Source organism: Acipenser ruthenus, chromosome 2, assembly GCF_902713425.1.
Source record: "Acipenser ruthenus chromosome 2, fAciRut3.2 maternal haplotype, whole genome shotgun sequence".
NCBI lineage: Eukaryota > Metazoa > Chordata > Actinopteri > Acipenseriformes > Acipenseridae > Acipenser > Acipenser ruthenus.
The window spans coordinates 6,440,656-6,457,500 of record NC_081190.1 but is presented as its reverse complement, the minus strand read 5'-3'; the positions used below and the strand labels follow the sequence as shown (position 1 = coordinate 6,457,500).

Sequence of the window (16,845 nt, the reverse complement as noted above, 5' to 3'; positions counted from 1 at the left end):
TCATAAAAGACTTACTCGGCATACTTTATTTCAGGAAAGCAGATGTTAATTTTTTCACGTATCATTTTATGGCCGACTACATGTGTAACATTGGAAAGCCTCCAGAACGCCTTTATTATTTGCTAAATGGCTGTTAGTTGAGACATATTAATCTCACCATAACCATGGTATAAATTATATCAATAAAATAAGCATCTGCGATTTTACCACGGGGGAGAGTGAAAGCGCTACAGTAAAAGCCACATATCTGTTACTGGGGGTAGGCTTGAGATGGTGTGGTTATAATCAACTTAAATTAAACATTATCTTTCAACTGTTTAGCATGCATTTGCATTACTATGCACATTTTTCAAACAGCTGTATTCTACCCATTGATTTATTCTTAAAGTGTTGTACAGTATTATATAACCTGCCTGCAGATATTTTCTGTAGGCTACATCGCGCGTTAATGCCACTTTGTTTAAACAGTTTACTGTTTCTGTATGCCAGTTAAATGTAAACATGCTATTGCTTAAAACGGACAGTAATATTTCGTGCCTCACTGTAGATTGGATGTTGTGTAGACATGTAGCGCAGTTGAGTGGATTATGTGGCGTATTTAAAACGGTTTCCATATAAAAGTTAACTTCATATCCATCACAAAAATGTTGCTGATTAGCGTGGAACATTACCAAATACAGGGAGGCCAAAGAGGGGATTCAAACATAAAATGCTGCAAATATGAAAAATAGGTCACCAATAAAATTGGTCTCAGCATGGAGTGTAATTGCAACAAAATGCTGCTGAGTAAAATTGAGGAGTGAGCTGGCTGCGGTGGCACAGTCGCAAACCATCTGGTGTGTATTAAAAGCGGAGCTGTACATATCGGTGAAACCCAATGCAATACCAAATAAGAGCACAGTCCCAAAGCTTTCTTTATGTTACAACGTGTAAACGTGTGTGTTTTGCAAGTAATGAAAAATCCCTCTTGCATTATGTTTTTTTTTAACTGTACGGGGCAATATTACGCATCCAGCAGGGAAACTTCGAAATGTGTTGACGTCACATCGCTGTCAAGGAAGGCACCCTGTTTGAAAGGAAACAACAACTTGTATTGCTTGTTGCTGTTGTAGACTAGCATTAGCAATGCACCACTCCACTCAGGACAGGCCCACAGTTTGGAGATGGAAAGGGTGCAGTAAACAAATAGGCCTGGCAGCTTACTGTAACAATGATATACAAAACACCGATAATACATGAATACACATGGAACCAACTGAATAAATAAATAAATAAATAAATACATAAATAAATAAATAAACATGATTGTGAACCTGCTGTTTTATAATAATAATAATAATAATAATAATAATAATAATAATAATAATAATAATAATAATAATAATAATAATAATAATCAGCACTCTCGATTAAAAATAGTTTGCTATACACATTACCCCCCCCCCCCTCATACTTTTCTCTCACTCAGCTTGCAAAAAATCCCTCGGGAGAATGGAGAATGTTAACCAGAATCAAACGGTGCTTTATATTATAGCAATTCTACACTTGTACAACATAATCAACGTTGTTCTGGAATTGAAACCCGTTGCTGCTGTCGCTCTTCAAATTCTTCCTCTTTCTTTCAGCAGCACATACAAAAATCGCACTCTCAACTTTAAATGCCACGTGTTGATTAATTTGTAGTTAATGACAGCCAAACCCAATCACACACACGCACACGCACACACACGCACACACACACTCGCACAGACTCACTCTCTCTCCCCCTCTATCTCCTCACACGAACACACAGTGAAATAAAATATAGAACATCCTACTTTTTTGGAAGACTTCCCTTCTGGCTGTTGCATCCTTTAATGGTGTATGTTATGTTTCTTCACCGTGAGAAGATCTTGAGGATCGTATGTAAAACTAGTTTTCTCTTCCGTTATTAGGTATGATTATTTTTAAAACACTAGTGCCCCCATGCCCAAAGGCATTGAGTGCTCTGCCGATTGAGACATATCGGGTTCCCTATAAAAGGATCATTTCATGTGGGAGGTTGGACACAAAGTTTGGACTCGTGACTGGCATTCCTGAGAGACATGCATATTTTAAAAAAACAAAGCAAGATAGAAGCAGGGCTTTGAAAGAAAAAAAAAAACTTGGAAAGAAGTTACTAAGTGACAAGCAGCTGTCAGCGCTGGGCGAGTTATACATTTCTGGCTAAGCACATACTTGGTTAGTTGTAATTGCTACCCTTTCCGCAAACTATACATGTGTACATGTGCTTTACTTTAAACAGGTCTTTTGGAAACTTTTTTCAAAACTAATTTACAACAGTAAAACCCTAAATAGCAACGTGCGCAAAGCCACAGTGTTAAAATAAACAAATACACTGAATGACGTATTACCCAAGACATTTCTGATTGCTAAGAACCTCCTTTAAAACCTCACATTAAAGTATAATCAATCTGGTTACATGGAAATGCATGGGGCACCACTGGGAAGATTTGTTTGTGAATGTTCTTCTCCCTTATAATGCTCATTAATGCAAGAGGCATTAATCATGCATATTCTCTTTTACTCTGTTTCAGAATTAATTTTGCATCTTAAATAAATAAATAAACAAATACATTTAATGGCAACGTTATTATGTGTTATCATTTTCACACACACTATATATATATATATATATATATATATATATATATATATATATATATATATATATATATATATATATATATATAGTATATACAGTAGGCCTATAGTCTATATTTATATCAGATCTCGGTGAACGTGAATGTCAGTTTAGTTTGCAAAGCTGTGGTAAAAATGAATCCGTTGCAATGGAGGGTATGAAGACAAAAGGAGAGAATGCATAGTGGTGAGCTGGATATCTCTGTTAGTTGTCAATGCAGGTCCATGGGCAACGAATGCTAATGAGTCAGAGCCGAGCGGGAGGAAGACTGAGCTCCCCCTCTCTCTTTTCTTTCCCTCTCCCCCCTCCCTCGCCGTTTCTTTCTGCAACAGAATGGATCGATAGCTGACCCGATGGTTTGGCCAATGCTTTATTTATCTGTTCGAGCAATGATATTATCAGCCTTGAACGTTATATACAGCAAACGTCTTCCTAAATCAACACAAAGGGATCGCTTACACACGACCTCTCTCTCTCTCTCTCTCTCTCTCTCTCTCTCTCTCTCTCTCTCTCTCTCTCTCTCTCTCTCTCTCTCTCTCTCTCTCTCTCTCTCTCTCTCTCTCCACAACTGGGGATATTTCATACCCCTTAGTTTTGTATTTGATCCATTGCTTTAAGCTTGACGGAGGGGTCTGTGGACAAGGAGATGTATCTACACAATTATACAGCTATCATTGAGATTGTGAACAGTGATTCTCTGTCAGTCTGGCTTGACTGCTTGTGTGCCCCAATACACAGAAGCCCTGTATTTACACAGTTGACACTTACATTCTAAATATACACACTCCATAAACTTATAGAGGTGAATAATTAAAAAATAATGAGCTTTGCAACAGATTTGCCCATACAGCCCCAACAAGGAAGACATGACTTACTGCGCTGTGAAGCAACTGCATTTAACCATATCAGATGACCTAATCCTTTTATTACATGTGGTAACACTTTACATTTAGTGCTGCAACGGGGACTTCACTATAGATGGCAAATAAAATGTACTACAATTCGACCAGGTTTCGCTTTAAAGCAATTATACTTGCGATAGGTTTATAAAGAGTCACTGTGGCATTTCTTTTATCCCATGTGAAACATGTGATCAATGGTTGCTTCCCCCACTCCACGCGTGTATGTGATGGCGGATTTGGGAGAGTTTGAGTATGGGACCCTCATCGTATGAGATGCTCTTTCAGATAGATATCCAAGAAGACGTGAAACTGCCTGGACCCTGGACTTGCGAGTTGATGAATAGAACACGAGAGGAATAGAACTCTGACACACTAAGTGTCCCAGTAACGCCATTTACCATGGACTGACATCCTTTATATATATATATATATATATATATATATATATATATATATATATATATATATATATATATATATATATATATATATATATATATATATATATATATATATTTATATTTATATATATATATATATATATATATATATATATATATATATATATAAATTTAGGATAGCGCTGTTTGGGTGAAATGCAACACAACACCTTACAATGTGCATCACAAAAACATCACAAAATCTAAAACACACTTTTAAACCATTAACAAATAACAAAAAATAAAAGAATAAAAAGCCATCTTATTGCTGCTGTGAAGTTGTGTAATGGGGGACTGTTCATATGCCACAGGAAATAAGTAAACCAGTAAAATAATGGGACTCTGAAAGCAATTGTATCAGTGTCAATACGTTATTGTTTATTTGCACCAGTAAACAGTGTAGATGTTGCCTGCCTGTACCTACACCATTTAATTAAATTATCATGACCATATTTTATTTTTCGGGGATTGTATAGGTCTATATAATTGTTCTTATTATTACTAAATAACTAAATGTCATTTAAAAGATCATTGTCATCGCTATTCGAGAGTTTTTGTCTTACAGCAATACACCAAATAACGCATTAAGCAGGGAGAATAATTGTAATAAATAAGTATTTTCCATTGCGCAATTAGAATAAGTATAAACTTTTCGAAAAGGCCCTTTAACCTACATTTAAAGAGTTATCCATATACTACACAAAGAAAGACACGAGCGTTAAATGGTAGCATTTGGGGGAAAATGTACTTGTTGTATTTAACAAAGCATATAACATTTTTAAAAAATCAATTTAAAAAAACATCTATGCAGTAAAGACGAAGCTTCGAAGGGCGTCCTAATTTAAGAATTTTCTTGGAACTTAAATACTGTAGACTGCTAATTTAGCGATCGCTATATTTACAGTTTATACATAACGGGCTTAAAAAACAAACCAGCTAACTTAAAAGAAAAGTAGAGTAGATTATTATTATTTTTTTTAACGTAGGGTCTGTGTATCTTGCTTTGTCAAACACTTGCAGCAAAGACAACTTTTTATCATGTAATACACACCCAATAATATAAACTTCATATTCTAAATCCTCAGAGACAGCATCAAAGCTTAGTTTCTCAGGAAGAGGACGCAGAGGCGACCTGGAATCCCTAACTGCTAATTAAGAGCACAAACGCACCAACAATGGGCATGCCAGTTGCATGGAACTCACACCGTTCAGTACAAAAAAGAGTTGCAATATATACTGTATCTATTAAAACAGAAAACTGACTCACAAGCACAGCGTCTATGGTTTCCCAAAATGTAGTGCTGCAAAATATCAAAACATTCAGAAAAACAAAAACCCTGCGCATTTGTAAGAGAATACGATTTTAAATACTCATACTGTATGTTGCATTGAAGACATATATATGTATATTTCAAAGACTACTCAGTGGGGACATGTGAATGGAAAGGAATACACATATACACGATTCAATCTCTGAAGGTTATATTATCATTGCTATTACACAGCCTGATTCACAGCCTATGATAAACTGTTCATTTGATCAACAACCTGCATCGCAATATGGATTTCCCCATACATCAGTATCCTGGATATATTCACTGTATGTTCATGTATTCACTAGTAATACCTTGAACACATTTGCATAAGCACTGAGCTATACACGTGGGATCGACAAGAACCGTTATTTTAAACAGTAAACCCTAAAGGAAAACGCTACACAGCATCACAAGCAATTTCTAAAATAGCAGTTCCCGTTGGATTTCTCATTCACACCCACACACACATCAGACACATGTGTAACCTATAGGCTAGCCAGCCACACAAAAGGCAGATCTATAACACATCATGTAAACGTGAACTGAAGAAACATTAAAAAAATAAAGAAATATGTGGAACAATGTTTCCCAACAAAAGATGTGTTTTATTATTATGTAATGCTTTCTCTGTAGTGATGGGTTTTCTGTATGTGCATATACCCGCTACGCCTTGGTTACAATAGATCACATTCATGGTTCAATCTGTGCAAATACATGTAATCATATACATTTGCAGGGTTGATTATCTATAGGTACTTATAAAACCACCGTCTTGTATGTGGTATAGCTGTACGACTAGAATATTAACAACCCAAACGGGTTGCGTATCAGTGGGGGAAAATATACAAAAAAGCGTGCACCGCAAATTAAAAGGAAAACAGCATCAACGACGATTTAGATTGAAACCCTGCTTCATCCGAGTCTGCTTGTAGGGTGATGTTTTTAAAGAGCAAGCTTTATTAATATGTTAAGGAAGAGCTCCCATGGCAATGCACATTCTTACAGCTCTGTCTGAGAATCTATAAAACATTCATGTGCTGAAAGCAGCTAGAGGGATGTGAACCAGTAGCTATAAGCAACCAACCACAGCCAAAAAAAAAGAAGAAAAAAGAAATGATACCAGCAATGTGTGCACATGCCAACAGTGGCAGGCTTTCGTGACAGAACAGAGGGTAACAGGAATTAGAGAATCCCAAATGAATTATTTCTCCTTGTTAGGATATTGGGAGTGCACTGCATCCTTAAACAGGTAATGCTGTTTATATTTCATATATAATGTTGGAAAAGACCGGGTATTACATACAAACTAAAGCCTTCATTGAAAACTGCCAACAACTTACAAAACATTCTAGCAAATTAAGCATTCTAGCAATACTGGCAACACCCCACAGAACATGTCTTATGTGGAGGGTAGCGCTGCCTAAAGTTTCAAATAAAACATGGCAGCTCTCTATGTATTTGTTTTCTGAATGGAAAGTGGTAACATGGCATTATACAAATTAAGGAAACACGAAAAAATGAAACAAAAGTTAAAGACAAACCAAATGTATTTGAAACGATATATTAAAAGTGCATTTGCTTTTTTTTTTTTTTTTTTTCCTGCGCGACTCCATACACAACAGGACCAAGAAAAGTGTGTCCCTCGCCTGCAATGTCCGGGAGCTCTGTAATAAGTTCACTTGCCGGTCCGCAGTAGTGTTTATTTTTATGTTTTAAAGTTCTAACACATCAATGGTAATATGTTCAAAGCGAGAAGACTTTCAGTTTTCTAAATTCCTTTATTTTAGTTTTAAATTCTCACTTCAATTTTAATTCTTGGAGAACATAGCTTCGACAACATATATCGCACTCATTATAAGAAGCAAAAGGTTATATCAAAAAAATTATTAGTATAGAATCACAGGAAACTGGTTTGGAACCAGAAAAAAATACAAAACAGATATAGATACATAAACACAGGACATTATTGTTTTTTATATAATTATTTGGAAATGTTATTTTTCCGCTAAGTTCTTGATTCTTTTTAATGCGCATACGATGTTTTTTTTTTATTTTTTACAAAAAATGAAAATAATACTAATATTTAACAAAATGAAGAGCAATGTTCTTGTAAGTGAGTGGATCTACACAGGAGTCAGTCCAGGTCCTTTTTCTGTACAGAATATATCCATCTCAGTCCACAAAAAAGATCTTCAAGGTCCTTTCGCCATTAAAAAAAAAAAAAAAACAACGTTCACAGATAATAATGAGGTCCTTTCAGTTTTCACTTGAAGTCCTTTTCTTTTTTATGTATATATATATATTTTATCCTATCGAGTTCTTGGTTTCCGTAAATGTTGTTGTTGTTGTTGTTGTTGTTGTACCTTTTTCTTATGGTTGCTGTGGTTAGTTTTGGTCCTCTCAGCCTCAGTCTCTTTTTCGCTTGTTTTTTGTTCTCAATGTAATCATTGGATGGACATGTAAGGCCAGTTGAAGCTGCTCCCGGACAACAACATATCCCTGATGAGGGTTTCTATTGGGGTTTTACCTACCAAGCGAACGAAGAAGAGCTGCTCAATGACCGACGAGGAGACGGTGCGGAGCGAAGGAAGCCGCAGTAAGAGCTTGCCAAAGCGGCTGGGCTGATTGGGATACTGACTTCTCACATATTCTTCCAGGGCACACTGAGACTTCTCCTGCAGGCTTTCGATGTGAACGGGATCTGACAGGCCACAAGCGTCTGAACAGCGAAGAAAGAAAGGGAGAAAACACTGGAGTTAACACCAACACAGCTATTATAGTATAAAAACAAAATAATATACACGGCACTCATATATATATGACACACAGGCTACATTCACATTCTCTTGCGTTTCAGGAATGACAAGGCGCATTTATCTTTTTACATTTTATTTCAAAAGACTAATTTAGAAAAAATGCATGCACGTATTTCCACGTTAAATATATGCCTCATTTTACTATATATATATATATATATATGTGTGTGTGTGTGTGTGTGTGTGTGTGTGTGTGTGTGTGTGTGTTTACACCTATCACAGAGAACGAAGCTTTTGTTTTTCACTCTTAAAGCTGCATTCAACAGCCAGTTTCTTTTGCCTAAGCATGCATCGTTTACAATTTCAACTATCACTGTTTTAAAACAACACGCTTATAGGTGTTATCCGGCCGCAACAGGAAGTACACAAGCAAACGTGTCTTACAGGTAAGTGTTCCATTGAAGTTGCGGGATACACAACGCTGTAGCAAACGGGTTTTCTTATTTTTCTTTTTAAAAGCTGGATTAACTGTAAAAATGTATGCAATAGCATAGTAGGTCTATAGTGTTACGTCTGACCTATACTTTCACTCTCGTTTTTTGTCCTTGTTCTTTTTAATGAAAACTGTTATTTCAATTGGATCCATTTGGATCAATTTCAATTGGATCCATTTAACATTTAGCAATCCTATCCATCTTGATGTGTTTGGGCAATAATTCACTATGGCCAGACAGAATAACCTTATGAACTTGTGAACTAAGCCGGGGCCTGGCCAAGACCTTGCTGTGATTTACAAGGACATATAGGGTAGAACAGACACTCTTTTCTTTTTGTTATGCAACCTGTCCAACATATATAACCGTATTGTAGGATGTATTTAAATATTAAATAAACCGGCACATTCTAAATTCATATTTATAACAAATTGCCATTAAACTAAATAAATATATATAGGCTATATTGTAAACAATACACAACTGCCTCTATAGGCACATATTCCATTGATTGCAGCTTTTATGAAATTGTATTTTAAATCAAAAACTAGGCAAAGCATAACATGTCATCTTATGAAGGTGCAATACTCATATAGACTACTAAAAATAGATTACAGGCAAATGACTTTGCCATCAAGAACACTGTCTTACACCCAGTGTTCATGTGTTCCCTTCATTAACTAAATGTATTCACTACATACTGAATAAACATTTCAAAATTCCCAACTGCTGTGTGAATATACTTAACATGTGAATATACTGCGCTACCTTGCTGTAAATATTCAAACAATAACGTTTACAGCGGCATGTGCATGCTTTGTTTCAATGTTTCAAACTAAATTTCTTTTTAAACAGGATATTGAATAACCAGAGATGGGACTTACTTAAAATAAATATGACACTGTAAACGTCTTACTTATATATATATATATATATATATATATATATATATATATATATATATATATATATATATATATATATATATATATATATATATAAGCATTTGGAAACCGTAGTGTTATTATTATTATTATTATTATTATTATTATTATTATTATTATTATTATTATTATACTAATAATAATAATGTTTTTTAAAAAAAACACTTTAATATTTTAAAAATGTTTTATTTAGCATATAGACAGTAAGCAAAAAATGATGTTCCAGAAAGCATCTATGTTTTAAAACATTATTCGGAAGTAAAATAAAAAGAGCATAACATAAGTAAATCTAATAACTCTCCAGAAATTGCTTTTGCCATATCCTAAAGCCATGTGGGGAGGGGGAGTTCTTCTGAAACTGGTGGAATAAAAACACTTCCCAAGAATTCCCCTTTGGCCAGCAATCAAAACAAGTTTAGTTAAAAGAGGAATTTTAGTGTGTGTGTCTGTGTGTGTGCGTGCGTGTGTGCGTGTGTGTGCCTGTGTGCGTGTGTGTGTTTAGTGTCTAGGGTGGAGTGTTACAACTGACAGTTATGTATTCAATAGTCCTTATAATAATCTTCCACAGTTTAAAGGCCATATATATTCTTGCGTATAGTTGTGTTTTCCCGATGCAGATTTTCCAAGTTATGTTTTTTCCCCCTTTTTTTATACGATTTGATGTTTATCAACCGCAGTATTAAAGATGAAGTATTCTATTATTACATCAACGCATAACATTTTTTTAAAAAAGCGTGTTTGCCTACCTTGTAATGTTTTTAACATTTAAATATAAAACATATCCTAAATATGCTAATCAACACGATTAACAAAATGAACGGCGAAAAGACATTTTCTATTGTTACATTAAATACCATCTTTAAAAAATGTATTTCCTTCAATAGATATTTCGTATATCTATTAACATGTATAGGCCTCTTTACTTTGTTTTAATATTTAATGTTAACATTTTAATTTATAATAAGAAGAGCCTAGACTATGATCTCATTACCAAGAAGAAAAAAAAACAAGACATAAATAAATAAATAAATAAATAAATAAATATAAAAACACTAGCTTTTTTTTTTTTTTTTTTTTTTTTGGTGACCTTAATGCTGCATTTGCAAGTTCAGTAAAAGGGGGCAGTCGAAGTGCATGGAACGCCAGTCATACACACAAATTACGCATCCTTCTATAAATAAATGACAGATGTTTAAATAGGATATTAATGCTATGCGGGTATACCATTAACGTAATCTGTGGATATGAAATCCATTTTATTTATTAACATTGCCTTTTTTAAAATACATTTATGAAGGACATATCAGATCGGTTGTTCTGGGTTTTCAGTTGCTCAAAAGGCCTACATACAGCATACATTAGAATCTCATTGCCCTGCATGCAGTGTAAGCCACAACCAGTTTTAAAATCCATATACTTACAAGGACGCCTGGTTCATTTATGTAGCCTATATAAAAGTATGTATGTTTTAGAGAGTGTTTTATGTTGAAAAACACATGCCATCTAATTAGTAATATGTTTTGTTTACAGGATTATTGCATTGCTGGTTAAACTGTACAGAAGATTAATTTGTACTAATTTACTACATAGTTAATGCATTTACTATATTTCTAAACAGACAAGCCTGCCGTGTAACTTGGCTTTCTTCATTGCACTAAACACTGTTTTGTTCCTTTACTCAAAACAGTATCTTTAAATGTTTAAGGACTTATTTGTCACTAGGAAATATATTACTAACAGACATTTACAAACATGCTTCCTATAACGTTTCTCATATAAATGTATGTTTCCGAGTTTAATGTTAAAAATGTTTCCCTCGGAAAACAAAATATTGACTCTTTCACTATAAGGAAAACAGCACGCACGTATTTGTACACAATGAATATTGAATTGCCATGCATAGCGCAAAATGTTGATGTTCTACGGCGAAATAAACAGTGTAAACGGACATAGAATATACCATAACGTAGGTGTATAATGTGCCTTGGTAAATGCAATCCTGTACTGCACGAACATAAACATTGCAAGAACCACATGAAAAACTTCCCAGAAAACAATGGTGAAAATATGGGTATAACTCTGCCATTTGTTCCATTGCGCTTACATTCTCGTTCCTATGTTTTAGAATTTTCTCATAATAGAACGCAAGTATGCCTTACTTTGTTCAGCAGTCCAGTGCTATCAGTGGCCTGCTCTGTTGCAGTATTACATCCATCTACCATCCTTCCTTTTTCTAAATACATTACAGCGATGTATTCGTGCGATGAGATTTAACACAGGGAAGCCATTGAAAGCGATCTAACAAACAGTATTGATCTTTTTTTCTAAAGACCCCCTTAAGGTTCTGTGAGCACTCACCTGATGTGAAGAGCACTATGGCTTTGATGCAGCTGTACTCTGCCGAGTCGACGTGCAGGGCCTTGAGTTTCTCAACCTGCTCCTGGAAGATTCGGATGTGATCCATGAAAGCCACAACCCGGTCCGCTGACATGGGAGAGGCGTGGAGGCCTGCCGCTGCCAGTAGAGGGGCCACGTGGAGGGGCATGGAACACTGAGCCGCGTTCAGCACAAACAATTCGCTCCAAGTCAGCCTGAGGAGGGATACCTGGTCGGTGATCTGCAGATCGGGGAAGAAAGGAATGTTCCGGGCCCATTCCACGGCGCTGAAGAGCAAGCGAGCTGCCAGCTCGCAGATGTTCTCTATGCCCATGATATTGTTGGGCTGCATGCACTGGCTGCCGTAGCGGGAGGTCGGGTAAGGCTCGGCCCGCAGCAGTAACGAGATGTATCCAGACAGATAGCAATGGCCGTTCAGGGGATCCCCATTCGTCAACGCGTACTGGCCTGGGTTCGGCTGGGTTGGAGGCATTCTTCCTCGCTGAACCGCTGACAAAAAGAAAGAGAAAGGAGAGGAAATGTGCATCCAGGGCTGATAAACATAGAGTTTATTAACAGCACATAGGTTTTTGCACAACCCGTTTATTTTTTACGCTAAGCACCGCTATAAACTATCAAATAATAATACTTGTCAATTACTATACACTTGCACACGTTGTTCGAAAAATGTGCTTCCCAGGGTGTAAGCAAAACAATTTCAACTGAATCCAAAAAATAATGGCTTGTAAAGGTTACAACAAATCAATGGAAGTGTTTGTACAAAAGATCTACAACATTTACAGAATTTAAATAATGGGTTAAACCTTTGTGAATAGGGTACATTGTAATTATATATATATATATATATATATATATATATATATATATATATATATATATATATATATATATATATATATATATATTACAAAACACACTAATAAAAAGCACACTATTTCAAAATATTATCACAATATTAACGTATTTCAACCCAGAACATTATTGTACTTGAGATTGTTTTCTGACCACATACACTTTTGCGATCAAAAGCGGTGCTATTTCAAAACTGAGCCCACACATATTACAGTATGGCTACCGGTACGTCTGAATTAAACTGTTGAGACTTGCAATATGAAAACATGAACAGAACCTATGGTAAGATCTGATGGTGTTTGCAAGTGCGAATCATCCAGACAGCGACACAGTCAACGCAAGCTTGTAGCTGCTGAACACACAGGCTTCACCAACCATCTGAATGCAACACGCAGCCATGCTTGCAGCTTCAAAAGGTGGCGAAAGTTTCTTTTTCTCTCTATGTCTGCACCCCTCTGAGCTCACTTAAATAGTCACCAAATTTTAACATAATTCAAAAGGGACTTGTATTATTATTATTATTATTATTATTATTATTATTATTATTATTATTATTAAGCTTCTACTCGTAAAGCAGAATATATTTTCTGTTATTGTGGACACCACAAGCGATGCACGTTGTACAAATATGATTAAAGTTGCACTTTTGCGATAAGAAAGTTTCAAAATTACATAAGGCAGACTATTCTGTTGTGATTACAATCAGTCGAAAGAAATACAAAACAAAATACTTAGTTCTAAAATAAAATAAAATAAAATAAACAATGGCCAATATATGTAACCAACAGATTCCTATGGACAAGGAATGGCCTCCTGGAAAGAGAAATCCAGTCTATAGATGGGTAGGGTACTCAGTTGGATACAAACATAAGATTTTTTTTTTTTTTTTTAATAAAAAATATTCAGCAGTGATGAAATTAAGATCCAAACACAGTGCCAATTGTGTGCTAAATAACAAAGGAAACGCAATTACGCCGAATATGCCAACTGTTTACCAGACTGCAATATTAAAAGACACATATGGTCTGAATATAATATCTAAAATGCCTGTTATTTATAAGTATGTATTTGAATAGGTCATAAAACAGATAGCAAGTGCAAACGTTGCATTATATTTGATATTCCTGCAGAATGCAGCAATCATGACTGACACCGAAGGCTGAAGAAAAGAACATGCAGCGGGGGTATTATAATGGAACATAAACAATCAAATCGGAGATCCTTTAATAAATCGTGTCAGATTCCAAAATCACTAGATCATTTTAGAGCATGGGGAAAAAAACAAACAAACAAAAAAAAAAAACCGAGATGCTTTATGTAAAGTGGACATGACAAGTGATATAGATCAAAATAAAAAATAAACCCACACCGATTCTTTCATATTACACGACAGATCAAGAAGGCTGTGGGAACCAAGATGTAAGTTAGGATGCTAAAACAGAAAAAAATATTCACCTTCCCGCCTCATGCCAACTTTGAGACACTTCTTCAGGCGGCAGTACTGGCACTGGTTGCGGTGGTGCTGGTCAATGGGGCAGTTCCTGTTGGCACGGCATGTGTACGTTAAGTTCCTTCGGACACTCCTCTTGAAGAAACTTTTGCAGCCCTCGCAGGTGAACTGGCCGTAGTGCTTTCCGCTGGATTTGTCTCCACAGACCACACATTCAATATGCTGTGGAGTCTGACCTGAATTCTGTTGCGTCTGCTTTTCGACGCCGGTCCCCGGCGTTGACGGGGGTCCCGGCTGGCTGGGGGTTTGCGGGGTAAGTGGTGCTGCCGACGCCGTCTGCTGCTGCTCTCTCGTCGGCTGGGTTGCTGGATTCGGGCCGCTTGGAGTTCCTCCGGCCACGTCTTCCTGCGGATCTCGCCAGCTGCTAACTACCATTGCCATATCTCGGGCCCAAAAAGTGCTATATAGCGAGCTGATCGCTGGGGTTTTTGAAAGTGGCTAAGGAGATTCTACACACACGGGCGTGGAAAAGTCAAATCTGAGCAGGCGATTACATGCACAGTTAGAGGACAAGGAGAAGAATATCAATACATTCAAAACAAAAGTGGTGTAAAGACGGCACCCGATCAGGATATGCAAGTATCGGGAGGCCAGTTCCAGGGCAAAATGCAGCCAGCCATTCAGGAAACCAATCTTGAAAAGAGAGAACGAGTGGAGATTACAGAGTTTGCTTTACAGTGATAATGGTGAGGCCGGATTCACTGCGAACAACACACACACAAAAAAAACAAAAAAAAACACGCGATCCAAAGTACGGCGAGAAATAAATCCCCTTCTTTCTTCCTTGCTCCTTACTCCTGTCTTCACTGGAGGAAGAAGAAAAAAAACTGAAGATCGGATTTTTATCTAATACATATTTCAAATTAAACTCATCTGGAACCAGACAAAATACGTCGCTAAAGTGTGCCTCTGCATTAGTTTCACCTCTCCGGCAGGAACGGAGCGAAAGAGAAAAGAAAAAAGAAAAGAAAAAAAAAACAACAACTAATAGAATATGCAAGGAGGAGAGACCCGAAAATGAACGCGCTTAAACGGGAAGACCTGCAGAGCTATGTTTCCGAAACGGGGATCTGCGCGAATGTCTGTATATAGTGAACTTTGACACTACTATTGAAACTGACACGTTTCTATGGAGATCGCTGCGCCTTATATGGTGCGCGTGTCAAGGAGCCAAGAGAGGGGCTGCTGGCAACTGATAATCAAAGGCGACTGACTGGTCAGAGCCCTGCATTGGGGGGAGAAAAATGGGAGGCTAAGGTTAGCCAAGCCTCCTTCACTCCATTGGTTAGAGCCCTGGTTCCTTGCTACCTACGGCTGGGGTTCTGACAAGCACAATTTACATTGAGCTCGCCCTACGCTGCTATTTACTTTGAGACCTGATTAGTATGGGTCGCCTATTGTCACAAAAAGAGGAAGAAACCCTGGATAGAATAGAAAAAAAGAAGGAAAAAAAAGACAAAAATAAGCTCCCGTACATGTGAAATAAACTGGCGTGGGGACTGAAATGGCTTCTTCCGAATGCCTCAAAGTTTGTATTTGTCTGTGGTTTGTTTGTAGCTATCGTCTTCATTTTTAATAGTAACGGTGCCAATAAGCTGTGCTTTCTATCGGCTCGGCAATTTGAAACGTTAGATACACGCCAGCTGCGTTCTTATCTGTGTTTTTCATGTATAAAGCTCACTGTTGACGTTAAAAATGTATCGTCGACTTATTTATAAGACGACAGAGTGTAAATGTAAACTATCTGAATAAAGCAATGGGAATAACGGATGCATTATTGTAAGCGTATATGGTTTAGGGCAAGTGTGTCATTTCGACATTTATTTGCACATTTTAGAATTGAGGTGGCAGACAATAGTTGTTACGCTTCAAGAATGAATAATACAGATCAAGTGAAGTTATCACGGAATTGTATGAGGGAATCGGTGGTTGTGTCTATGTGGTATGGTATCTGAACTCTACGCGTTCGGTGTTGGAAATAACTGGATCCGTCTGCCATCTAGCGTACAGTATCCTATCACAAGATAACTGTACTACATAATTCATTGTCATTAAATATCTTTCTAGAGTTTTAAAGAGATAGTAAAGCACAGTTTACCTTAATAATGCACTTACATTGCACATCCACATGCTAAATTGGATTAACCGTGGCTTTAACAGATGTTAAGCAGATGTTAAAACTGTTTAAGATGTTAGTGTTTTATCTATTTGGGGGCTGTACATCATCCTCCAAAAAAGAAAAGATAATGCTGTAGGTTAAAAATGTCATCAAAACTTTTCAGTCATTACAAATGTTAGTGCACAAATACACAAATTGTGAAATGTAAAAACGGACACTTTCTTAACTGAATGAACGATACACCTCAACAACATTATCATTATCATTAGGCCTATTATTAATTTGTATTGTTATTATTATTATTGTTATTATTCTTGTAAATAAGAAGAATATTGGTTTACTTCTGTGTTTGTTGTTATGATCAGAGGTTCAGTTTTGCAATGGTTCGCAACGTCTAAGCGATCCTATTATATAATGCATAGAAAAGGGTGT

The 16,845-nt window shown here is 36.5% G+C and overlaps 1 protein-coding gene and 1 long non-coding RNA gene across 2 annotated transcripts in view; both read right to left on the bottom strand.

The window, feature by feature from the left end:
* The window catches only part of LOC117974063 (uncharacterized), a 19,874-nt gene extending 17,656 nt beyond the window's left edge, over window positions 1-2,218 (bottom strand). The window contains exon 1 of the long non-coding RNA XR_004664225.2: window positions 1,818-2,218. This is a non-coding gene — a long non-coding RNA (uncharacterized LOC117974063). The remainder of the gene's footprint in view (window positions 1-1,817) is intronic.
* A 4,881-nt stretch (window positions 2,219-7,099) lies between these two features.
* Window positions 7,100-14,684, bottom strand: LOC117974061 (nuclear receptor subfamily 2 group F member 1-A). The gene is made up of 3 exons (XM_034928382.2): window positions 14,240-14,684; window positions 11,894-12,421; window positions 7,100-8,060 (listed from the first exon to the last, which is right to left on the bottom strand). Exons 1-3 carry the CDS (start codon window positions 14,673-14,675, stop codon window positions 7,786-7,788), a joined length of 1,239 nt encoding a protein of 412 aa, XP_034784273.1. The 5' UTR covers window positions 14,676-14,684; the 3' UTR covers window positions 7,100-7,785.
* Between the last annotated feature and the right edge of the window lie 2,161 nt (window positions 14,685-16,845).

Coding starts and splice junctions, on each gene's coding strand:
- LOC117974061 (XM_034928382.2), bottom strand. CDS start 14,675: ATGGCAATGGTAGTTAGCAGCTGGCGAGATCCGCAGGAAGACGTGGCC. Junction 12,422..14,239: donor AGTTGGCATGAGGCGGGAAG/GTGAATATTTTT, acceptor TCTTTTTGTCAG/CGGTTCAGCGAGGAAGAATG. Junction 8,061..11,893: donor CATAGTGCTCTTCACATCAG/GTGAGTGCTCAC, acceptor TTCGCTGTTCAG/ACGCTTGTGGCCTGTCAGAT.